General features: G+C 40.6%; 1 protein-coding gene across 23 annotated transcripts in view; it reads right to left on the bottom strand.

Moving 5' to 3' along the window:
- Window positions 1-2,330: 2,330 nt before the first annotated feature.
- MAGI1 (membrane associated guanylate kinase, WW and PDZ domain containing 1) overlaps window positions 2,331-26,762 on the bottom strand; it is a 651,771-nt gene continuing 627,339 nt past the window's right edge. For 9 of the 23 annotated variants that reach the window (XM_069561854.1, XM_069561862.1, XM_069561856.1 and 6 more), the window contains 7 exons: window positions 26,076-26,369; window positions 22,871-23,074; window positions 14,380-14,473; window positions 14,173-14,233; window positions 13,055-13,198; window positions 9,947-10,085; window positions 2,331-5,918 (listed from right to left, as the gene is read on the bottom strand). In XM_069561854.1, the coding sequence (XP_069417955.1) occupies window positions 5,164-5,918; window positions 9,947-10,085; window positions 13,055-13,198; window positions 14,173-14,233; window positions 14,380-14,473; window positions 22,871-23,074; window positions 26,076-26,369 (1,691 nt within the window). In that variant the 3' untranslated portion in view covers window positions 2,331-5,163. Of the gene's footprint in view, window positions 5,919-7,805; window positions 7,895-9,946; window positions 10,086-13,054; window positions 13,199-14,172; window positions 14,234-14,379; window positions 14,474-22,870; window positions 23,075-26,075; window positions 26,370-26,762 lie in introns of all 23 variants that reach the window. The other 14 variants (XM_069561855.1, XM_069561863.1, XM_069561857.1 and 11 more) reach the window with 4 other exon arrangements.

The following is a 26,762-nucleotide window of genomic DNA, read 5'->3' as shown; positions in this document are numbered from 1 at the left end:
ATAATCTTCCCACTCATTAGCGTATGAAATTACCCACCCCAGGGAATTTTCTGGCGGTCTAGTGTCTATGACTCTGCACTTCCACAGCTGTGGCCTGTGCCTGTGAGCGTGTGCATGCTAAATCGCTTTACTCCTGTCTGACTGTGTGACCCTATGGACTGTAGTCTGCCAGGTTCCACTGTCCTTGGAATTCTCCAGGCAAGAACACTGGGGTAGGTTGCCATGCCCTTCTCCAGGGGATCTTCCGGACCCACAGATTGAACATGCATCTCTTACATTGTATGTCTCCTGCACTGACAGGTAGCGTGAGCACAACCTGGGAATCCCACAGGACATGCCCCCCACCCCCCCGCCCAAAAAAAAAATTATCCAGGCCATAAAAACTAACCACCCCATACTTCAGGGTCTCTCACCTACGGAGACTGCCCACACTCCACACTGTAGTGTGTGTTTCGCCCTTGGCTGCTCTTAATTTCTGAGATGACCATGCCTTAGGGTCTCTCTTGCCTTTTGAGACAGACTGCATTCTGTCTATGGAATGTGTATTGCTCTAAAGAAGTCCACTTCTTACCTATCACTTTGTCCCCCACTGAATTCTTTCTGCGATGAAACACAAAGAATCTGAGTTTCATAAAGTTCTGAGGCCAGGTATGTGATCTCAATTCAAAGACAGTGGGTTCACGTTCCAATCTGAGTTGTGCAGTTCCACCACCTTGCTGAGACCTATGTGCTTTCAAAAAGGCCTTGCCCTTTGGCTTGAGTGAACACCTGATGTCTTGTGTGGTGTGGAGATGTAAAACCACACCACTCCTGCCCCTGACAATGAGTACAATGATTAAAGACATCACTGGATGAAACTTGTCAAAATATTTTCACAGAAGGTCCACTCCTGCAAAAACAGAAACAAATAACCGTATTGGAAGGGGCCAGCTTTGTTATTTTCCTTGAAAGTTTGTAATTAACACATAGTGCAAAAGCACTAGCATCTTACTGCGCTGAGAACCCTCATGCTGATGAGATCGAGGGATGGTAAGAAAAGACTCCTGGAAGAACTCGGAAGGGCCTTTCACAACTGATGCAGACCACCTGAGGTGGTCTCACACTGGCCCCCCAGCAGGAAAAATCCTGAGAGCTCTAACTGACCCTCAGCACCTTCTTTGTGGTTTATGACAGGCAAAGCACTTGTGCAATGTAAGGGTTTCACAAATAGTTTCCATTGTCAGTTAAGCCAAGGACCAATCTGGATACCATCTTTAGCAAAACAGAGTTTTGGGAAGTGAGCAGTGTCTATAATCACCATGTTGGTGACAAAATAAAGCAATATACTATCACAGATGATACTTTTTGAGTGCCTAGGAACTCAGGTTCTGTAGGAAAATCCTAACTACTAAGTCATATGAAGGAACAATGCCAAAACTGTAAGGAAATTGGAAAGGATTACAAACTACATGTCAACCAGAATACATGCAGAGTCACTCACTGACTGGTTAGCCTTTTCATCGAGTTAAAAGTATGTCTAACTTCACATACATCTCTATCACCAAAAGATAAGTTTTGAGGCTATTTTCATCTTAACTTTCACAGCATGGCATTTTGGATTCCTATTTTAAAACACTGGTCACTGTAATTTTTATACTTGTGAAGTAGTATGAACCACATTGTTTGCTAACTTTACAATTAAAATAGAAGGTCTTCTTCCCCATTTTAATCGAGAAAATACTTCTTCGTTTTGATTGGAAAATAAACCAGGACAATAAAAAGGAGTAGAATACTGATTGGAATGCAGAAAATTCTCCTTAAAAAAAAAAAAAAGTTTAGTGTTATTCACTGAGAATTTTTCTGATTGCCAGAGGTGTGCTAATCACTTTGCATTTCCTTTCACCAGCTCTATGACATCTGCCCTTTCAAAGATGAGGAAACTGATTCTTTAAAAGAGGTTAAGGAACTGGCCCAGTATTACACTGTTAGGAGGCATAGCAGGCTGTGCTTTATCACCAGGGTTCCGTGCAACACCATGCAGCTCAAACTTTCATGTGTATTCATATCAGATGGGGATCTTGCTAAAGGCACATTCTGACTCAGCAGGTCAAGAGTGGGGCTTGAAACTTTGCATTTCTAATATGCTCTCCAGTGATGAGATGGCAGTTGGTCTACAGGCTGGATTTTGAGTATCAAGGCACTATATTACTGAAAGACCATCATCTCTTCCCTTTGAACAGAATGGTATGATAGTTCATTGCATTGGGAGCCAGACACTCTTACTTGGTGACGTGACCCTGATATACTTGAGACAACACAGAGACAAGAAAGATATCAATCCAGAAGCAATCGTGGTTATGGAATGCATACATTTCCATGTATTTTTACAGTAAAAATGCATTAAAAAATCTTTCACAAAAGAAACTTAAAAAATACAAGTAGGGTGTTAAGTCCTCCCCGCAACATTCTTTCAGGCATCAACTGTCTCATGGGTGGGAGGGGAGTTCCTAAAGGGTTTGATTTAATCATACAAAATACTCATTCATATCATCTCTCATCAAGACATTTACATGAAGTGGGGAACTAGGGAAAGTAGGCTCAAAAGAATCAGTCTCCAATTTAAGGTTACAGTAGTTCAGAGAAAAACTCTATCTTTCTGCTTAATGTATAGTCCCTGTAAAGTATGATATTTTCAAAGTATGAAACTCAGATGGCACTGCCACACTAAAAGTCTTCACGGATAAAGCCAAGCCCAGGTGGGTAGCACATAGATTTTAACATGTCAAACATCTCTGACAACAAGAAAGACACTGAGATGTTAATTTCACGATCCACTCCAAAAATCCACCTCTTGATTTCATTTATTTAAAACTCTGGACCACAACTGAGAGCATTGATCATTAAACATCATGGATTTGGCTAGAATGGGTGAGAGAACTCCTAGCAATGGAGCCTTAGGAATAAAATCCCCAGTTGGCTCTTAGGAAATTGATGAAAAAAGAACATCATTATTCAGTTGCGTTCTCCCTCACCATACCACTGTAGCTCAATATATGCTCTGTATGGAAAACTCTGAAGATAAAAATAGCAGTCTCAGACTTTTTCCTCTTTTTTAGCTATAGAATGTACATTGTGTCTGTTCCAGGAAATGAACTTGGTTTGTGCATATCCACAGAAGGACAGCTACTCATTGTAATGTTGTATAAACCCATAAGTCAAATAAAGCTATGAACAATGTAATATTTATATATGCATAGTGTTTTATAAAAAGATTGGCCCACATACTGCTTTTCATCAATACAGAAAGAGCATTAAGTCCACAGCACACTGCAAGAAATGAATGAAGAACAGAAATGCAAACAAGTGCTTAATAATTCACAAGCAGGCTCACCATGGAGGAAATGATGATATTCAAACCAACTAAAGCTTTAGAGAATTACTTATATAGTCTCCCATTTTTAAAACAGCTTTACATACCTGATTTAGTTTACAGTAAAATATATCCCAATGAATCAATTTGTTCCATATTCAGAAATATAAACACATGTCACATTCCTCACAGCTAATTTTTTTGTCATAAATTCTCTTTTATACAAGAAAAAAAGGCAACAGTTGTTTGTTTTTAAAACAGGCTCTATTAATTACAATTTTTAACTCTGTACACAAGATAATTGGCTGGTTTTCTCCATTTTTTTTCTTTATCCTTTTTTTTTTTTTTAAACAGTACCATGAGAACAACAGTGATTGACTTGCAAAGTTTGGTGTCTGTATGGAAAATGCAAAACAGTACTACGGAAATATGCAATGCATCATAAGCAGCGATTTGTTGTAGTGGTCCAACAGGTACAAGCAAAGGTTTTGGCTCAGCTAGGCAGTAATTCATTTCAACCACAACCCGGGGCTATAGCCGACCCAACCAACCTCCTGTGAGATAGCAAAAGAATGTCTTCTATTAAAGAAAAATTTCTATATTTTGTTCTGCCCAAAGATTAAAAGGACAGGGTCATAAGTGCAGATGTTTGTCAACCAGATCTAGAACCAATGAAATAGAATTCTTCTCTCTCTTTCAACCATTTTGGAGATTTTTATTACGGTTCCAAAGAAAACTGGCATTTCTAAGAATGAGCATGCCCAACCCTCATGTCTTTAAATATCAACAGAGAAATTCCTTCTACCAAGGCTTACTCCCTCCTCCCCAATTTGGCAAAGGGCAACCACAGGCTCATGATAAAAAGGGAAACTTTCTATACTAGTGATTCTTAGGGCTCCTCACACCGCCACCCTGTCTCCCATGCCATTTACTCTTCAGTCTTAAATCAGGCAAGACAACACCAAAGGTGTTTGCTGTGCATTCCTTCTAGCAGTTGAGCAAAACTTTCATGGCACTGCCTTAATGAGATTCTCATTCAATGTTGGTGATGCTAATACCTGACCATCTGTGCGTGGGCTGCATTTAGGTAACGGTGACCAACCTTCTCCTCTCTGCACCTTTCTATAGCCAGGGAGAGTACAAACTGTGTTCTGAATGGAGAATAACTTGAGAACATAACATTTCTTTGTGCTTTGTGCTGTGTCCTTTAGCTATAAATATCCTTCATTTGCAACAGTAGTCTCTTCATACAGTTTGCTTAACTTTAGGATCATCAGTAATCCTCATTTATTCCAAGGAGTCCTCAGCTTTTACAAATATAACTTTTGCCTTTTTGCTTTTATAAAAAAAAAACACACCTAACTACACTACAACACTACATCAGTACATAACAGTCTCCATCAAATTAATTAAATTTGATCAATAATTTTCCTTACTTAGAGAAAATGATCAACAGCCCCAATTAACCAGGAGAGAAAAAGATCACCCCCACCCCCAAAGGGAACAATTCTTAACAATTCTACAGTTTATGTAGAAACAAAATTTATATCCCTTGGGGGAAGCATTTAGCAAATAATTTCCCAAAAAAGTATGCATTTAAAAATACTTTCTTTAATATGATACATCAGGCACACCACTTTTCATATATATATTTTTTTTCTTATAAGATTTCAAATGCATCAAATGTCGCTAGTCAGAGGATCATCAGGCTGACGTCAGATGTTTCATTAGGTAAGAAACTAAATGATTTCAGGTTTGTGAGCTTCCTCTTCGAACCTTTGACATGGTAAAGGCTGGGAATGTGACGCAGGCTCTCAGATACTGAGGTCGGTGCTGCATTCTTTGTAAGGTCTTCTCCGCTGCTCCGGGGGATGTCTGGAACTCCGGCCGGCGTCCTGTCTTAGACTCGTCTCGTCCCTCTCCCGGTGGCTGCCTCTGTCCTCTTTGTTCCTTTTCTCCAGGGACTGCTCTCTCCTGCGCTCGGGGGACTTGGTCCGCCTCCGGTCGGTGGATTTGGCTCTCCTTTCGGGCGAGCTTCCTCTCTTGCGCTCGGGAGATCTTCTCTGATCCAAGAGTCTCTCCAGAGACCGCCGCCGCCGGCCTGGAGAGCCGTCCCTCCGGCGGGTCGGGGACCGCTCTCGCCTCCTCTCCGGGGAAACCTCCTTCCTCTTCTCCTGCTTCTCCCTTCTCTCCAAAGTGTTGTCAGCGCTGCGCGTGCCTTCCCTCCGCTTCTCCGGAGACCTCCTCTTGGGGCCATTGGTTACCATCCGCTCGGGTTGGGCGTCTCTTCGTCCCTCGGGTGCCCGGTCCTTGGGTCGGCAAGCCCCACTGTCGAGTTTTCTAGAAGTTCCGTTCCATGTGTGATGTTCATTGGGTTGTCTGCTATACTCTCTGCTGCCTTTGGGATCTCTCACGTGTGCCCGCTTTTCCCCATGTGGTGATGATTTGTGAAGATCGGGTGGGTAACTGGACTCCAATGATGGATGCTGTCGGCGGTCAGGGGGCCCAGCCCTCATTTCCGGAACACCTTGTGGACCGGTGGGGGGGCCGTTCCCGTCGCTGCTGGGGTCTGCCAGACAAAGAAACGAGAGCAACAGTTTGGTATCAAGGACCTTGGCTCCTGTCCCCACCCGCCCTCTTGAGACCCCATTAGTCACAACAAGCAAACAACTGTTAAAAGCAGTCAGAATCAAAGCCAAACTGACTCTTAGTTAATTTAAGTATAACTCCAACTAGCCATGGTTAAAAACTGGTACTTGTGGCTTTTGGCAGCGAGCCTACCATCTTTGTACTCATACAGATCATTCAACTTGTAACATCAGTCATGAGTTTAGTCTTTAAAGGAATAGCCCAAGTAATCTGTCTAGAAGTATCAAAAGGCCCTCCCCCTTAGTATCTCCTGTTCTTTTTTCCCCCAGCCATCACCCTTCCTCCCTGACATCTCCCCCCACCCCATGACAGAAAATATTCCTTTGTTTAAAGATTGTTTTAATTTGCTTACAAAAATCTGGGCTGTTGAACTGGAGGGGCATGAGGGAACTTTGTAAGGGAATGGAAAGAATCTATGTTTCGATCTGAGTAGGGATTAAATGGGTGCATAGAGAGGTAGCTTTATGAATGTTACTGTGAGCAAACTATACTTTCATTAAAAAAAAAAAAAAAATCCAGGCTGGTGATGACAGAGGCAACACAGCCAGATGTTGACAACAGGCAAATGTGACATTATGAGAGGGTCCATTAAACAGTCTCTCTACCTGTGTGAGTGCCGTCCAACTATTTTCTTTATTTTTGCATATGTTTAAGGAACTGTTTTTAAACTGTGGAGTCATCTGACAGATAAAAGGAAGTGGAAGAGAGGTTGTCAAGTGCACATTTGACATTACATGGGGTTTGCATAGAGGCACTTTTCTTGATGCTATAAAAGCAGCCATAATTACATCTAAGGTGTGGATTCACTGGGCGACTTTTTACAACCTTAAGACATCTATAGATTAAAAAGCAGGGGAGCCCCATAAAGGCTCCTGTTTATTGTTAAACTATATGAAATGACACTGCAAAAACATTAAATAGCATCCTGGATTTATGAGAGTTCTTTTCAAAGCCTTGTCATACCTAAACCCAGTAAGTCATACATGCTACCCCATTCCAGGCTGGACACCAGAAATGATGTGCTGCGTCACAGAGGACAAACCAGGGCCACAGTCAGAGACTAAGAAATCAGGGGCGCTCTTTTAAGGATCTTTCATGAGTCAACAAGGTCAACATTACGCAATTAATCTTTCACGAACGATCTCCCAAAACCTACCTAGGGTGAGTTTTAACAAAAACAAGAACGTAGCCTAAAGCAGGAATCAGTAAACTTTTTTCTGTAAAGGGCCAAAGAGTAAAATATTTATGGTTTTTGCATGCCACGTAGTTTGTCACAACTGTTCATCTGCCACTATATGGCAAACGCAGCCACAGACAGCACATACAGGAAATGGGCATGGTTATGTGCCAATGAAATTTTACTTATCAATTCAAAAACAGGCTGTGAACAAGATTTGGCCCCTGGACTGTCATTCGACAAGAGATAACTAAGTAGGAGATCTCATTTTCCTGTTTTGGCAGAGTCTTCTCTCTCTAGGTGAGAGCTTTGTGATATGAGATTTGTTCTTTTGGAATGGCTGGGGAGGTGTCTAGAAATAACAAACACAGAAGCTTATGAAGTCATTTTAAGATCTAGGTGAGGGAAGGGGCTTCAGTGACCATCCTAAATCTAACCTTGGGGTTTCCTACACCTATATTTAAGAGAAGGGAGAGTAAGGCTTCCACAGAGTCAGTGGTGTACTTACAATTCAAAGAACGCAGGGTGCTCAGAATGAATTGCCAAACATATCAAAACAGAGCTAAAGCAGAAGCAATGAGGAAATTAGGCCACAGCACAGAAACACCTAGTATTGATTGAGCTACAAACCGTAGTTTGATTATGGCCCATAAGGTAGAAGCAAGCCTCCCCGAGCTTTTCATTTCTCATACATGCAGCGATATTAGGAGGTATCATCGCTGTAGAAGGGAGGGCCCAGCACCAAGAACAGTCAGAGAAGAGAGAGAAAGAGAGAAAGAGAAAAAGTTGAACATTTAGATTCCCTATAACAAAGAGGAAAGAAAAAAAAAAATCTGCATTTGTTAACATAGGGTAAAGAGAGTTTATTTGTCCAGTCAGACAGTCTAAGGCAACACTCAAATAAGGCTGCAGAGACCAAAATCAGAACAGTGACGTTTTCAGACAGCCAGATAAGGTGAGAGAACCCAGACAATGGATGCATCCTTTTTTTTCTTTTACTCTTTCTTTTTCAAACAACTGGAACAGTGACAGGCTGGCATAGGAGAGCATTAACAATAGACAACAAAAGAACAAAGTTCCCTCCCTCCCCCACCCCGCCCCCAAGACCGCGGCAGTTAAATTAAGTACAAAAAACTCATTACAAAAATAGCCTCACAGAGAAGCAGGTTCCAATCAAGTCAGAAAAATATTGGAACTTAACATATTATAACCCATTTGTGACTCTAATCAATAGAATTAGAGAAATTTAGTCCCAATGACATATAGAGACATTACAGTAGCACAACCCTGGCACATTCAACCCTTTTTGGAAAAAAAAAAAAAAAAAACGGTGTATTGAAATGATCTTTATTTTTAGCCCAAAGAACATCGGTTAGTGTTGGATTTTCATCCTCAGTGCAACAGACATAGGTTTTGAGAAGGTACACAGGTTACTGATGATGACTCGCAAATGAAAGATCACATCCAACAGAAGCATAGGGAAGACAGAAAAGGGAGACACTGTTACACAGTTTCAGTGGCATCGATACACCTACAGTCAAGGTTTAGTACAGGGCACAGTTGTGGCATCTTAACGTTGTCAAAATACTTCCCCTGTGGTTGGGCACGTCTAAAGGGGCCTCATCAGATACCCACCCCTCCCCCACCACGGGCCCCTCTTTATTTTGCACCTGTATGGATGTCCAACACCTGGGAAGACTGTCCTTCAAAGGAGTTCTCGTTCTCCTTGAGCTGCATCTGAATTAAGGATCTCATCAAGTCCAAAATGCAACTGGGCATTGTGCCAAATGACTTTCAGAAAAGAGGGCAACAACAGATAAATCCCTAATAAAGGGGACCGATGTATATGGGGACCATTCAATCACAGTTTCTATAGAAACTTTTGTAGACCTTTGGTTGGGAAGAAGAGCCCTACATCTAGGGCATAGCTTTTTTTTTTTTTCCCTTTAAATTTTAAACAAGAATCTCAAATAGGACATAATTATTATAATATACAATATTTTGCCATCAGAACACTAAGCTATGTAAAGATCATCGCTGTTTAGTCAAATCATGTCTACAGATATGACAAAGGAACTCTATGCATAAGCTGGCTTTCCTTACAGGAAAGGTATAGTAATGTGTTTCCCTCATGATGGGCACTGGGAATTGATTTCATCCTTTATCATCTAAAAACATATGGCTGAAGTTTCAACAGTTTTGTTCTGTAGTTGTGGGCTCAGGTGGTCTGATTTGGGGTAGGGACTAGTGGGAGGGATGCAGAACTGTCTACACCTCCTTGATGCTGAGCAAGGCCCCCAAATCATCTCCAAAATTCATGCCTCTTAAATAAAGATATCAAGTAATCAAAAACCAGAGAGGAGAAAAAAAAAATTGTGCCTCAACATTATCACTCAGGAAACCTGCTTTCCTGCTTCTTAAAAGGAGTAGAGTCATTTTGTGCTAACAACTGGATCTGAGAAACGGTTTGGCACAGTTCAAACAAACATTCCTTCGCTCTTGGTCGGACTAGACAAAATGTTCTCTCTGATTATCAGAAAGGGGGCTATATAAAGATCTCGTCTTAGACCATGCCCCAGTCCACGTGAGCAAGCAAAAGGATGAAATGTGTAGAGATTTCAGAACGAGCGAGGCAAATAATCACATGGTGCGAGAGGCTGGTAAGACACTGGTGAATAGGGGAAACAAAAAGACTTTCCTGCTGCAGTTCTGGAGACAAATTCATGGAGTCATGCCAGGGAAGGAAGGAATGTTTTCATAGTTTGACCCACCATATTCTGGGACCGAGCCGTCTCCCCGCTTCAGAAACAGACGCACTCTGCGGCCACCATTCTTAATCAGTTCTATAGCCCGAGAATGCTTCATGTTTTTGGTGGTCTCACCATTGATCTCTAAAATTTCATCACCAACCTGCCAGAAAGAGAGAGCCAAATGAGAAGATCACCAAAGGGTTTCATCAGCCATGGAGGTGCTTTATGATGTCAAATTCTTCCACTTATTGACCGACCAACTACTCATTGAACATGTTCCAGAAAAATCTTCTATTACTTACTTAGGAGACAGAAAAAAAAAAAAAAAAAAAAAAAAACCACATACAAACTCTCTGTCCTCAAGGGGATGACATTCTAATATGGGAAATACAATACAACAGGCAACTTAAAAAAAAATACATGGTATGCTAGATCTTGTAAGTGCTAAGGTAAAAAAATAAAGCAGAGGGAAATATAAGTTGCTGAAGGAAGAGGATATGGTCGACAGCTTCTAGAATGATCCTTGCCAATGATCCCCAATGATCCTTGCCTCCTTGAATTCATATCCTATGTAATCTCCTTTCCTTTGGATGTGAGCTGGAATGAATGACTTGCTTTTCACAAACAGAACATGGTAAATGTGATGAGAGGTCAACGATAAGGTTACAAAATAATTTTGGCTTTTGCCTTACTGGCCCTCATTTGTCGTCTCACTTGTCTACTCTGATGCATGCTGTGAGATGCCCTACAGAGCCTACAGTACAGAAATGAGAGAGGGCTCAGGCCAACAGCCCAAGCTACACTGATCCTGACAACAACCATGAAGCTTTAGAGGCAAATCCTTCCCTAGAGGAGCCTTCAGATGAGACCACACTCCTGGCTGATACACTGACTGCTAATACGTTGGAGGGAAAGGAATGAACAAGACAGGCCAGATACTTCCTCTCAAGAAGCACATACTCTAGCAGGCAGAAGAGAAAAAGATTGGTGTTGGAGTTTAAAGCACTGAATTTGAGTCCTATCACTTGTTAGCCAAGTGATCTTGGCAAAGTCCTCTACTTTTTTGCAGTTCATTTCCTCATCTGAGAAAGGGGAGGATAACAGCTCATGCCTACCATGTTGAGGTCCAATTAAATGTTACAGTATGTCATGTGACCTATATAACATGATACAAAATATCATAATAATGGTGTTTCTTTCAATCAGAAACTTTTTCAAATGAGTAAAGGGAAAAGCAAAATCCATGTGTTTGAAATATGAACAAAAGGACTATATACCACTGTATATGCACAAATTATGCATGTGTATGTATAGAAGAAGGATATATAAGAAACTGGTACATAGTTTGACCTTGGAAATTATATTCTTACTATGGATCATTTTTTAAATCTAATTCTAAAAAATCACATTCCTGGTCTACTTTCTCAATTAAAAAAAAAGCTTATTAAAAAATTCAGTCTTCAGAAATATAAACTTCAAGATTCTGTCTTAAGTTACAAGTATTAAATTCCTCATCTTTGGTCACTTTCCCCCCTTTCTGCTCAGGACTAATTTTATTCACTTTTTTCCTTTCCTGAGCCGACTCTCGATTTCTTTTAATTCCTTCCAAACTGTTCCCTATGTATGTCTCAATCTATGCCCCCTAGATATAATGAGCAAATGACTTTTTTTTAATCATCTGATCTGCCCAGAAGAGCAACATATTCATATGTGGTAAGAGATATTAGATATCAAAATAGAACACAATGGTTTTTTTTGGCATGTATGCGTTTAAAATTTGCATTACTGAGTACTAGCAAATGATCTTGAATATTCATGCTATGGTGTCCTTGGCCCACTGTTAAGAAAGACAGTTACTCATTCCTGAGGCCAGGGAAAGGTGGCAGTGAGTAGTGAGACTGAATGGAGCTCACCACCCAGAACCTACAGAACCACATGGCTTCCTGCTCTCAAAGCATGCTGGGATACCCAGGAATTCCAGGGAAGTAAGGCTGGAAGAAGCACAAGCTGGAACCAAGATTGCTGGGAGAAATATCAATAACCTCAGATATGCACATGACACCACCCTTACGGCAGAAAGTGAAGTGGAACTAAAAAGCCTCTTGATGAAAGTGAAAGAGGAGAGTGAGAAAGTTGGCTTAAAGCTCAACATTCAGAAAACGAAGATCATGGCATCTGGTCCCATCACCCCAAGGGAAATAGATGGGGAAACAGTGGAAACAGTGGCTGAGTTTATTTTTTGGGCTCCAAAAGCACTGCAGATGGTGACTGCAGCCATGAAATTAAAAGACACTTACTCCTTGGAAGAAAAGTTATGACCAACCTAGATAGCATATTGAAAAGCAGAGACATTACTTCGCCAACAAAGGTCCATCTAGTCAAGGCTATGGTTTTTCCAGTGGTCATGTATGGATGTGAGAGTTGGACTATGAAGAAAGCTGAGCGCTGAAGAATTGATTCTTTTGAACTATGGTGTTGGAGAAGACTCTCAAGAGTCCCTTGGACTGCAAGGAGATCTAACCAGTCCATTCTAAAGGAGACCAGTCATGGGTGTTCACCAGAAGGACTGATGCTAAAGGTGAAACTCCAGTACTTTGACCACCTGATGTGAAGAGTTGACTCATTGGAAAACACTCTGATGCTGGGAGGGACTGGGGGCAGGAGGAGAAGGGGACAACAGAGGATGTGATGGCTGGATGGCATCACCGACTCGATGGACATGAGTTTGAGTGAATTCCGGGAGTTGGTGATGGACAGGGAGGCCTGGCGTACTGCAATTCATGGGGTCACAAAGAGTCGGACACAACTGAACGACTGAACTGAACTGAACTGAATACGAGATTAAGTATAAGAAACGGAAAATGGGATTTGGATTTGGATATGGGATTCAGAAATGGGATTCAGACAATATCCACTTTAGTAAGTTCATGGGTGATTTTAATCCTTTATTCAGTGCCAGAGTTGGAAGAGCTCACCTAATTCTGACAGATACATCTAAGCTTAAGGGAGAGATGAAAAGCTGTAGAAACATGTAATTCTCACGAGCATGCAGGCTCTAATCATAAGATGTCAAGAAGTCACTGCAGATGACTTATTTACATCCATCCCAGATGCTTCGCCCTTACTTACCTTCATCTTCCCACACCTTTCCGCAGGACCATCCTCTGCTAAGCGCAGAACGTAGAGGTCCATGTTATACTCCCGACCACCTCGAAGACTGAAACCAAATCCCTTGGCTCCTCTTTCCAGCTCCACAGTGTAAAAATCTTGCTCCTATTCAAAGAAATTAAACGCAGTTATTCTGGGAGGACTTAAATTGACACACATTTCTCTCTCTCTTCCCAAACACTCTCCATTATGGCTCATTTGACCCAAAGGCACAATTTATATCCTCTTCTTGGTGGTTCCTAATTGTTTATTAATATCAATTAACCTTAGGAGTTTGGAGATCCAGAATGTGAAAACACTCATAAATGTGCTTTCAGATTGCATACCAACACGCACATATTAAATTTAATCAGTGAGGCTGTGACTTGCATTCGCGACAGGAAAAACCCTTCATTAAATAATACTATCCTGCACATTGCTGGTGCTTTAGTCTCCCTGCCCAAGGCCCTAAAATAGCTCATCATTTGGATAGCAACGACAAGCTCCACACACCTTGATAGTGGTTCCTATGCTGGTTAAGGAGAATTGGGAAAAGATTAGGAAAGGCTTTGAGAAGGCCAGTGAGGGGGAGTAAAAACAGAAAAAACTACTTAACTCTGTATCACCCAATGTCTCCCAAATCTGCTTCACCTATTATCACTTGTACACGCTCCCATTACCACCTTGTGGGACAGGTAGGTAGCTTTAGGAGCCTCACGTGAAATTCACAAGTCTGAGTAACAGCTTAACCAAAAGACATTTTCTTGACATAAATGCCTTTACGAATATCATGACCAGCTATCTCCTGTTTTGCTCCTTCTTTGATCACCTATTATTGAGATAATTGGTAGCATTTTATTTTGTTTGGTCCTCCTCGCCCCCTACCTCCAGAAAAAGGATGTCTAGGGATATTTTTCACAGGTAGTAAAATAATGTTATTTTGATAACCCAATGTGAGTCCGTGTTTAGTATATATTTAGTACATAAAAGGTTATTTATGTTAATTGAGAGTACCTTATAAGATACTTGGTAAAAAGAGCTTCAGAAAATTGGAAGGAAATGCACAAATCCAACAAGGCAAAAAGAGACATAGTCCTCACCTGTGTTGCCTGGGGTGCTTTGAATTCAAACTGAGATTCTGGCTTTGGTTTGGTGGTATTCCTGCCAAAGCAAGAGAAAAAAAAAAAAAAAAAGATAAGAGAAACCCATGGAGAGCCTGAGAAAGCATCAAAGAGGAGTATCATCACACCACCAGGAGTTACTTTTTTCCCCTGAAAGTAACAAAAGAAGCCACAGTCGTGTCTGACCTGGTCTCCTGGGCTCCTTGCTGCGAAGGGGTGTGTGTGGTGGTGATGGTGGCTATCTTCTCTGCATTGGTCAGCAGAGTGGCATTCGAAGACTCTGCAGGGTAAGACAGAGCATCATGAAATGAAGGCCCCGGAGAAGACATCATCAAATTAGGTGTGCAGAAGCCCCACACATGAATGCCATCTGAATTCTCTGTCACCATTTCAAACTGTTCTGACTTGAATTTCTAAACAAGAGTGTAAAGAACCATTCTAAGATCTTCTATGATGTGAGCCATGTACACCCTCATGACATTCCTCCAACTAGGTATCTCGACACATGAAATAAAGAGTTTACCCAAGAAAATGGTACTTTAGAAATCATAGCCAAGGTAGGTGCCTTTCACTCTTCCCCCATCACTTGAAAAGGGCAGTCCCATCAAATCACTGTAAAATTATTTCCCAGACTTTTACAGGCTAATAATAAATGTCTCTGCTAATGTCCCTGCAATTTATCGGTGATCTTTAGTGAGTCTGCTTGATTTTCTCATGTGAATAGTCAGTGTTCTAACTTCTTGCTACTAATAAATACACATACAGAGAACATCTACTTTCTTCCCCAAAGCTTTTAATGAAATACAACTAAAAATGTGGAATTCTTGTGAGATCTTGCCTAGTATCACTCATGAAGAGTTATTTTCAAAACTTGCATTAGTCAGAGCCAGTATGTAAATCTAAGTTGTACAAATCAGGAAGCCACCCTAATGTAACAAATATGATTATATTCTTATGTAAATTGACTTTCTTCTTCACTAAACACATTCATAAACAACTTCATTAATCTCTGGGAGCTTGGAAACCTAGGATTTGAAAACACTCATGAACAAGCCTACAGACTGCTAAGTGACGTGCATATATAAAAATATAGTAAAATAAGTTACATAGTATCAGTCTTATTTTACTAATTACTTCTCCATTAAGATCAAGGCAGATAGTAAACAATGATGAGTAAGCTGCACTATTTGAATTTATTTTTAGATTGACAGTTTGGAACCTGCTACACATTTTCTAATCAAGAAAATGCTAAATGTGGGGGTGAAGTTCTTAGATTAGCCTGTAAACTACCCTTTTACTTCACAGTGTACCATGAAGTCTAGAAGTTTCTAGGAGTTCTGAGGTTTGCAGTAGGCACTCCATAGTTTGTGGAATACATGTATCTACCCATCACGTATAATGGAGTTTCTATGGCTGTCTCACTAATCCCACTTATTCGTGCTCTATCTTCCACTGTACTTTGCTAAAAACGCTACTCAGCTTAGGTCTGACTTTCTGTTATTCTATTTTCATTACAAATAGCTGTTAAAAGCAAAGGCCTGGAGATCAGACCCAGGTTCAAATCTCTTTGTCCTTGACTCACTATCTGTATGTCGTCTTCTCCTTGAAAGGGATGGGACAATAATCATCCCTTTTCTTGGATTAAAGTGTATGAAATCTTTAGCACTGTATATGACATACACTCAGCATACATGGACTGCAGCCAATGCCCTTGCTACTATTTCTATTTTGTATTTATTACTGTGGAAATGTGTTTAAGTTTTTTAAACTCTCTCCAAAATGAGACAGCTTAAATATGATTTTAACAGTTTCTATTCCAGCCCTAAAGCTTATGATCTGGATAGTGGTGGTACAAGATTAGTAAGAAAATGTAACTCAATCAGGTGAACGAAACTGTGAATCTAGTTCATGCTTCAGAACGATGTCTCCGCTAGAACCTGTTTTACCAAATGCTGCACCAGAATCTGAGGGAACAGTAATCTGCGGTCAAGTAAGGGTGAAAAACAGTGGATGAAACAGAAATGTTTTGGGGTGTCTGTGTTTTGTTTTCCCTATGGACCCTTAATTGTGCCAGTATACCTTGGGACCCTCCAAGAGGGGGGCGTGGTGCTTCTCAAGCTTGTCGGGTGTATTGGTTACAAGGTCAGAGGCTAGACTCAGACTACCTGGCTTTGCAACCCAAACTTCGCAATTTACTAGCTGGGACTTGAAGGAAAGTTACTTAGACTTTCTATGCTTGAGTTTCCTCATCTACACATAAAGAATAACAGAAGTATCTAAGAACACTGATGCAAAGACTACCTGGGAGGAAAAGTGTTTGGGCTCGTGCACGGCACGTAAAAACTGCTCAAAAATTGAAGACCATCTTTTTTATGGGTGGCATGTATTTATTACCGTTATCACAATATTAACAGCATAATATTAGTCTGTTTTTATGACTGCAGTTAACCGGCACAACCAAGGTAAATCTAAGTGGTATTTCATAAAGTCTACCCGCTGTGCCCCTACAAAGGACTAGTAGACTGCAAAGCCTGTCAATGTGACTTGCCAGAAGTTTCATAAACATGTATTGGTCCTTTAAAAAAACTTCATATTATGTACTGTAATTAAGTTTATGGAGACTCTCTGGGAAATCACAAGATTGCTTGGACCATGGGGAAATCACCATCAGGATACCAAAAAGAAAGTTTCCTTGTAATTAGAGTGATTATAATTACTGAATTCTGCAGAGGTTCCCCTTTAGAATTCTTGGGTGTTTTTGGTAGCCAGAGTTTTCTAGGCAGATCAGATCCTATTTTCAAGCCTTTCTAGTACTTCTGCCATTTTCAAGGTTTGATGAGATGTAACAGATAACCACTCAACATACGTATGTATAAGTAGAATTCTTTTATTTATTTTCCTATCATTCCTTTGCTATTTTCAAATATTTATATGCTAATCTGTTCTGAGTTGAAGCTTAACGTTAAGCATTTCAGAAATTAACATTTGGTATGCAAGTGCCTATTTGAGTGAGCCCACTGAATTTTTTCTCCTGTTGTTTGTTTTTCTTAATCTATGAACAACCACCATATTTCAGTTATGTCCAATGTGCCACACGCCGTGTAAGGTTCATTGCCACATGCACTGTTTCATTTCATCCTCATAACTCAAAGAAACAGGTGCAATTAATTATGCCCATTTTAAAGCTAAAGACACTGAGGCTTACAAAAAGTAGGCAATATGTCCAAGGTCATCCAGAGAGCAAGTGGAGGCACTGGCAATTAAACCCGGGGCCTGCCTGACCGTTAATTTTTAGTTTCACTCTGTTTACAAGGGAATTATTCATGGGCCAAGGAAACTGGATCTGATTGGTACATTTCCTTCTTAACAAGTAAGTACTTTTACCTTCCTGTATAAATACCACCAACTTCACTAAGTAGTATCACAGATTAATTAAAATACATAACACTCTGACTTCTAGATTTCCTGGGTCATTTTCAAGCACTCTAACTTTCAGCATACCCTCAATTTCCAGGATGCTTTTTGAAAGATCTATAATGTTATATATTTTTAAATGAGCTTTTAAGTCTTCATTTAGAATCAAACCAAGACAGTGTGTGCTGAAATCTCTCCAGCTTTTTAAACTACGGAGTTGAAGCCCATCCTCACAAATTTCTATCTCTAGTCCAAAGTAAAATGTCCCCCATATAAAAGAATAAACACAAAAGACGGGTCTGATATAATATACACCCTAGCAACAGTTTTAAAAAGGACTGTCAATGTATTTGACTTGCGGAATTCTTAAGGCAGATGGACAGGTTGACTGTTTTCATGATGAATTCCAGAAGTGCCCTATGTGCTTTCTTAAACAGTGTTTATACCTGCTTTAGCTCTCCCGGAGGAATAAAAATGGATAGTACTACCCTTCCCACAGCAATCACGTATCAAGAGGAGCATATCCTAGCTCTCAAGGCACCATCACGGTGCTGTGCTAAATCAGGGCACTAACTTCTGAAAGGAACTTCTCTCTTGGATTTCAACTTATCTCCGTGACAAGTGATTACCATTCTAACCTTGCTCCCGTGTTAATATCCTTAGTTGCCCTTACAGAACCACATTACAAGGCCAAGCAAATAGACAACGGATACAAACATTCCATTCATAAATATTTTAATGCATAAACACATATGTAATAAATACCTGAAGGAAGTATTTGAAAATTTAAATCCCATAAATATTTGAAAAGTTTGGGGAGACTTTTAAAATGTGTATAGTAGAAACTCTGTTCTTCTTGCCTGAGTATATGCTAGCTGTCATATCTACAGAGCTTTCTATTAAGATAATTAAACTCTTCTAGACCTTTGCCAAGGAAATGGCACTACCTGTGTCACCAAGCCTTACTTACTATACAAGTAAATACTTTAAGTCAGAGAGATGTGAAGTACAAAAATAGATACATAAACATGTATAACTGAATCACTTTGTTGTGCACCAGAAACTAACACAGCATTGTTAATCAACTATATTCCAATAAAAAGAAAAAAGAAAAAAGAGAAAAAAGACTTCAGGGAAAAGAGACTATATTTAAATAATGTCTTTTATTTTTATTATTTATTTATTTAGGTGCACCATGGGGCAAGCAGGATCTTAGTTTCCCAACCAGGGATCGAACCCACACCCCATGCAGTGGAAGCATGGATACTTAACCACTGGACCTCCAAGTAAGTCCCTAAATAATGTATTTTCAAGTTCATAAATATTTTCATTAGTTTGAACTTGATTCAGTCTGATGATTCCAGGAGAGCCTGGCTCAGTCAGGATCTTCCCTGTCTGAATAGTCTCACTCACACCCAGACTTCACAGGGTATTTCTATACACTCCAGTAATAGGAGGCATGTGTGCTCTGACTTGCCAGAATTCAAGTTCAAATTTAGTATGTAAGCCAGGCTATGGGCCTTTCTGTGTTGCCACCATAGATTTCTTATCCAGCTGTCCCCCTCTCACAGGAGAAGAGGCTCTGCCCTCACTCCACCTCCCAGCCTCTTCCCAAAGGTGGTAAAAGCCTAGGATGGTGAGAACTCCCCTGAACATGCCTGTCTGAGAACTGTAAACACAACAGTGCCCAAATCAAGGGGGGTCATGTTTCAAAGCTTTTGTTGCAGGGGGCTAGCAGAGACAGAACGGTGAGAAGGGAACGGGAGAGAGAGAGTGAGGAGAGAAGTGAAGCTGGAGAATCAGGTGAGCATGCTGCTTCCCTGGAATCCAGCTGATCATGATCCCATGCTTCCATTGCAGGAGGCATGGGTCAGGTTCCTGGTTGGGGAAGAATTATGAACCCATATGCCACAAGGCACAGCCAATGGATAGGGAGTAAATTCCCAGCATGGCCCAATCAAGGGTGTGTCGTCTTTTTTTTCTTCTTTTTTTAAAATTTGATCTTTTTTTAGTTAGAAAACTAAAACAGTTTGTAGTAAGAAATTTTAAAAAAATGGTTATGAACGCATGTACACCCGTGGTGGATTCATGTCAATGTATGGCAAAACCAATTAAAAAAAAAGGAAAAAAAACGGTTATGATGCCTTAGGAAGGAAAAATATATATATATAAAAGTCACTTGGGGACTAATGCCAGGTATGGTTTAAAGAAATAAACCATTAATATTAATATTTTGGTTGTGACTTTCATTTAGGGACATTCTCAGTCATTAAATATATGTGATCTCTCCTTAATTCATGACTCCATTAATAGTAAATGGGTTATTCTTAGAGGCATCTATGAATACACATTTTGCAAATATTTATCCTGAATTGAAATATGACTGACATGACAGGATAAAAGCAGAAAACACAAGTATTCAATGACAGTGTGAAAATGATGACTTCAGTTCAATCCTTGTCTGATAAAAATAACCCCCAAGAAATGTTAAAATTGCTCAACCTCATTGTGATATTATTTCAAGACTACCTTGCTTTTTAAGTTCCCCTTTGAGGAACTGTGCAAAGAAAGGATGAGTTAGTCTTCAACTCCATAATGAACAAGTAACTAGCCCAGAAACTAATATAAAGTGTTTAGCCTCATCTCCTCCAAGTTTGGTCAGCTTATCTCTTTCTGTCTGGCTCATAAGAGTGCCTCTTCCTGAAGTGGTTCCTTGTGTTTCTGAGAACAGTACCTTGAACAAGATGGATTTCTAAGAGCTCCTGAGCCACTCTGATGAAGGACTTCAGTTTTTTTTATGAAGATCACTCAACAAAATGTCTCTGGGCAAGTCCACTGAACACTAGAGTGAGACTGAAGGAGACCAGAACTTCCTGACATGGAGAGAATGCCTCCTTGTACCTTACAATCTACCATGTCCAGCACACTTTTATGGGGAGGAAGTGGATCCAGCATGGTTTTCTCTTCATCAGACTGCAAAGGTCACTCTTTGTTCTATAGGTTTTTGCAAAATCCTCATGGATTGCTTCAGCATCTGTCCAGAAATCTAACCCCCCTGCCTTCATTCTAACTTCCAAGATGGCAATTTTTGGCCCCACTTTAAAGATGAGTATTAGAAATCCACCCTCTGCAGACTTGATTCCCTTTACCTGCACTTGGAAAATGACCAAGTAATTGGTAAAGAGTTTTATTTCATGGTGGTGAATTCCTAAAATATCTTACAATGAAATCACATCCTCAGCAGCACATCAAGCTTTAACTACACTGTATCAACATTTACTTTCTTCTCACCAAGATGGCCTGTGATAGCTCTGTTCAAATTTTACACTTTTGAAGGACTGTGGTTTTAAAAAACATCTTTTTATTGACGAACGTTATTGGATAATCTATCTTGCTTTCCATTTCTTGGTGTTCAGGTTCTCAAAAAATACTTTCCCTTGCCCGATATTAATTTAAGTCAGCAAGTATGTGCACAGGAGTATAAGTTGCTTCTGCATATTTATCTTTCCTGATTGTGAATTCCTTTCCAAGCTCTTCCCTCAAGGCGCTTTTTCTTTCCTTCCTTCCTTTTTGGAAATTTTTCATTCCCACAGACTAACCAACATAGACTCAGCAAGTTATATCCTGTGTTCATTTCTTTTGAATTAATTTTCTGAAATCTCACTACAGCATGGAGATAAATGTATCTAAATTTATATACTACATTAGGCTCTCTCCACCATTTGTCACCAAATTCTCCTAGCTTCCTTCATCCTTTCCATCAGGAACCTAGGTTATATCATCTTGTGACCACTTTCCTAAATTGTAATAGCTTTCCAGAGTGGTGATTTGGTAGAATGGACTCTAGACCAGATGGTAAATTACTAACCATGCATTTGAGGCAGGCTGAAATAGACCATCATTCAAGGAGCTATTTTTTCCCCTCCACACTTGGCAGGGGGTATTTCTGGTACAGAGAAATATCCCTGTTCTTAGAATGAACAATTTTCAAATATTTATTGTTTGGTTTTAGATTTACATCTTCTGAAGTGCACAGCCTATAGTACTCAAATTTTAAACTAACATGGCTCACTTTCTAGCAATTAGTAGATAAAAATGTTGAATTACTTTCAGATAAAACTTCTGATTTTCTTATTTTACAGATCAGTGGCATAGAATTTTATCATACTATAACCATAAACCACAGCTGTCTCTTGAGAATTAACCACTGACTTTTGGAATATATTTTATTTTATAAATATATAGTAAGAATGAAAAACAAAAGACACTGAAACATTCTGGGAAAAATATCACTTTTTTCCCAAGGGCAAAATCTGCTTGGAAGGAAGTCATTATACAGGACTTAATTCTCTGAGGGTTCTTAGAGACATTAGTATATCAACGCCATTCTTATTAAGTAATAATAAAATAAGTAAATATAATGTAATAGAATATAATAAGTATTATATACTATAATAATATAGTATGTAAGAATAATAAAGTAAGTACTGATATTTTTTGCTGGAAAACTTTTGGTAGTGGGGGCTGTCCTGTGTACTGTAGGATGTTTAGAAGTGTCCTTGGTCTCTACCCACACAATGCCAAATGTCCCTCAAGGGGCAGAATCACCTCTGTTATAAAAGAACCAAAGATTTGAATTGAACCAATCAAACAAATAAATAAGAACAGGCCTAGTTTAATAGAAGCCTGTCAAAATATTAAAAATACTGAGATTTTATTCTTTCTTCATCCACGTGCAAAAAGTAGAGACAAATCATATAGCACAAATTCTAATAACCTCCTATTAAACAAAAAACATGGATACATTCACTTACTCTGATTGAAAAAAAACAACAACACAAAAACCAGCACTGGCTCTCCACTGTCCTTACATAGGTTTTATGATATCATCATACTATATACTCAGATTTTACATTCCTGTTTTTTAAAAAAATCATTAATAGTTTCCAGGTAGAATATCAGTCAAGTTTCACCACCTGTACTCAAACTATTCTGTTGTTTTAAAGACAAGGGCACCACAGCGAAAATAAATTGGAGAGAGTTAAAAATTTTCTGATATGTTTATCTCTGCAGCAAGACAGGGTCCCTGGGCAAGAGGATGAAGTCAAGAAGGTGAGGTAAGATTTCATAACAGTGGCTCATGAGTGCTTGATGGGTATTCTCAGAGAGGGTCGGAAAGAACTGTCTCTAAGTCAACACTATTCAATTACCTGAACACCAAAGACAGAGACCGAAGAGAGAGACAGAGAGAGGTATACTTTACCATCCCCAGGGATGATGCGGAGGGTGACTGTGTTGCCCGCTTCCTTGATGAGGTTGACAATGTCAGAGTGGGATTTGTTGGTGATGGAACATCCATTTACTGCCAAGATCCGGTCTCCCACCTTCAGCTTGCCGCAGCGGTCAGCAGGGCTCCCCTCAATAATCCGACCTATTTTGTGAGGCATGGCCACACATGCATTGCCTGCTTTGATAGTCAGTTTTAATTTTTTTTTTTAACGTTACATGGGAATAGAGTGAAGGGAGGAGAAAAAGGGTTGAAAAGGGAAAGAGAAGGTTAAGTGTTAATTAATTAAAGCATTAAGCAAATGTTATTAAAGGAGAACTCTGTGCCGAGGGTCAAAACATTGGCAAAGTTTCGGGCATTTGTGTAAGAAGTTACAGCCCTAAATGATAGTTCATTGCCGCAGTCCTTTCCCGATTTAAAATGAGGGGGACACCCCAGCTTTCCTCTTTCTATCAGTGGCAAAATTTGGGATCTTCAGCAATTTCCAAAGATTCTCAAGAGCCCCCAAAGTAACTTGCTGTGGGCTTATTTGGGGACTTCAAACACGAAACCCAGAGCTGGGATGGAAGCTTCTGCACATTCTGTGTTCATGTCACTTCATTTTTGCCAGATGTTGCTTAAGCTTCTGCCAATGTTTTGTTCTTTCTCCATTTAGAAAACACAATCACTGGGTGTCTAGTGAGGTCAGAGAGTCCGCTAGTGCCAAAAATCCAATCTGAAAACACCTAATAGACAAACACTTAGACTTTCTGCCTGCTATCCAGCATGATGAAAGCTTTAGCAAAGGGGCATAATTACGAGATGAGCCAAGGAAGCACCCAACCTTGACACGCATTTTTCCTTTTATGACCTTTGCTCAATCAGCTGCTCTTGTGGGCTTTCAGAGAAGGGCCCAAATGGCTCATTAGCTCTGAAATCCTCCTTCTTCCTCATAGAAATCCCCTCAAAGCCATAAGAAAATCTAGTACATACTCAGATGGAGGACAGTGATCTGAAGCTAGGTTCAAATCATTCCTCAGCCCTTCTTCTTTAATCATTTCCTTTGTCCTCCTCAGTTACTACATAGCTCTGACAGGAAAAATCAGGAAAAGTGCATTTGAAGAAGAAAGTTTACTGTGTGCTCTGAGGCACTTCATGTCACAACCAAGAGTGACTGGTAACTTTTAGAAGAGAGGTGGAAAACAGGCTTTGTGGCCTGATCTGGTTTCCAGATACTTGCATATTGAGTTGTAAATTTTGTTGGGCATGTCCACTGATTTTGAGAGTTTGTCTTTCTGTAAAGATAGTTACGTAGTTGAGCCATCTTTGGGAAAGCGTGACAAAATTAACGTGGGAAACCCTGAAAGAGAAGGCTCTTCCATCCTAATTCAGAGTGTAAGGATAAAATGTATGGGAAATGAGCTGCAATTGCTTCGAATTTCAGCATATTTGCCTGAGTCTGTATCACTGGATGTTAAGGTTAAGGTTAAAGAATTTTTCAAAAGAGAGTTAAACAGTCTTCTGGAAAGCAACAAGCAGGTGTGGTGGAAAGCCTCCATACTCAAATTCAAGGTATTGATTAAGTTTAGCCCATCTCCAAGGACAAGTCCATGGAAAAGGTATCATGCAGGTGGGAGGAAAGTCTGCGTGGCTCAGAAGAGAGGTCACATGCAAGGTATTAGGGAAAATTTAATTTGCTCATTGTAAAAGTTGGAGGAAAACAATCAAAGACCAAATTGTGAGTGAAGACATTCGATATGTGTTAAACAACACAAAACCTCCCACCAGACATATCTGTTGTTTCATTCTAGAAGGAGAAACTGAGAACTCAAATTCTGAGAATATCACTGGGTGCATAGGGACAAACTGCAGATCTGAAGAAAATAACTTGAGATGTCTTTGTCCCCTCTGCTTTTCTTTTTAAATTGGATGGAAAAGTCTTCAAAACTAATGGAGAAAACAAGCCAGAAAACCACCCTGCCTTGAGGTCAAGTCACCCACCACCCACAACATGCTGTGATAATGCTATTAACAGCGCTCACAGAGGCATTGTTAGTAATGCGTGTTTGTTATTGCAGCCACACATGCACAGACCTGGCTTGACGCACTGTCCCCTGAAGTTTGCACCTTAAAGGGACATGACTTAAGCAGGAAGCAAAGTACCAAGACTAAATGGAGACAAACGGAGTTGTACCAGAGCAGAAATCCAACAGGATGGAGCACCTAGCTGATGTTAGGCCAGCAAGCGACCTGGACCACTGGTCCTCAGACTCCTTGTGGGTAGGTCATTTGGAGACAGAGCTGAAGCATGTTTCAAAGCCTGCACAGCCCTTCCCATCTCCCATCATATTCCATATTAACTAACAAATGTGCTTGGGGAAAACAACAAATGACGTTTTATTTAATGAAAAAGGTGGATCAGTTTTGGAGTATATACTTATGATCCATTCTAATAGGAAGACTCACGATTCCTAGTTCCTAGAATCACCTGGCTTCCTGTTTGTCTCAGCCCATGTACCCTGCAGGTGACAGTTGTGTTTCTCCACTCTCTGCTGAAACCCTCAACATCTGGATGAGACAGGACAACCACCCCTGCTAGAATTCAAGGGCAGTGAAGACAAACAGCTCTGCACTCAGATTTTAATTAGATTCTCCACCAGGCAACAGTAAACATATTATTTTAAATTAAAATTTAAAAATTTCAGATGGAGATAGGTAGAGGAAGGACACAGATAAGATGAAAAGGGCATTGCATGTATATTTTTTACTCCTCACACCTCTATTTCCCCCCTCCCCACAGGCATTTATTTCTAAAACCATATGCTTCTTTTAAAAATGCGGAGACCTTCTGAGACAACTGCTATGATTGATACCCTGCTCAGGACCTTGCAAAGATCTCTATGGCAAGAATTTCTCACACTTTATCCTGTCAAGGGGCTTCTTTGCAAATTTCACCTATGCATGAAGTTGTCTGCCTGTGAACATGCCACCAGAATGGAAGCTGAAGAGTTAAAAAAAAAAAAAATCCCAACCTTCAGGAGAGGAAAAGCTGCCCAATAAAGTCCGTCCCCAATTAAGACTTTCATTACCTGAAGCGGAAAGCATGACAAGCATTTCTGTTAATGAGATTCTGGCTCGTCTTTTCCTCTCCAGAGAACAGTGACCCCAGGAAACGCTGGGGAGCAGAAGTGACCACACTCACCGAACGTCGTGCCGGCCTCGGGCCTGCTCACCGACGACACGATGACAAAGCCGAAGCCCTCGTTCTCGCCGCGCCGGATCTCCACGTCATAGGGCTGGACCACGGTGCTCACCACACCGCTGCCGCCGCCGCCGCCACTGCCGATGCCGCTGGTGCTGCCACTGCCTGAGCTCACCGTGTTCAGGGAGTTCTGGCTGCCCTGCGGGGTCCGCTTCTCCTCCGTCAGCGAGGCCGGCTGGTTGCTACTGTGATGGGATGAGGCTGGCGAGGGTACCTCGTTCTCAGTTTTGGGGGCTGTGCAAGAGACATACCTCTTGGTTACCCGCCTCTGCCAAGAAATGTGCCATCACCCCTTCCTCCTTCCCCCATCTACTCCACAACCAAACCAAGAGAGTGACAGCTTTGACAGCACCTGGCCTCACATAACTGAGACACAGGAACCGAAAACCACTCTGATAAGCATTTAGCATTCAGGGTCTGCAGACACCGATACCATGGGAGAACAAAGGGGACGCCCAGAGTCTGTTACATTTAGGGCATACTGGGTATCAGCGTCTGTATTTGGACGCAAATCTGCAGCAAGACGGGCCCACTCTGAAATATCTCCTGCTTCACAGGTCGAAAAATGACCCCTTGACATTATGCTAAGTGAAATAAGCCAGACAGAGAAAACAAATATTGCATGGT

The sequence above is a fragment of the Ovis canadensis genome, chromosome 19, assembly GCF_042477335.2.
Source record: "Ovis canadensis isolate MfBH-ARS-UI-01 breed Bighorn chromosome 19, ARS-UI_OviCan_v2, whole genome shotgun sequence".
Taxonomy (NCBI): Eukaryota; Metazoa; Chordata; class Mammalia; order Artiodactyla; family Bovidae; genus Ovis; species Ovis canadensis.
This window is presented reverse-complemented; position numbering and strand designations above follow the sequence as displayed.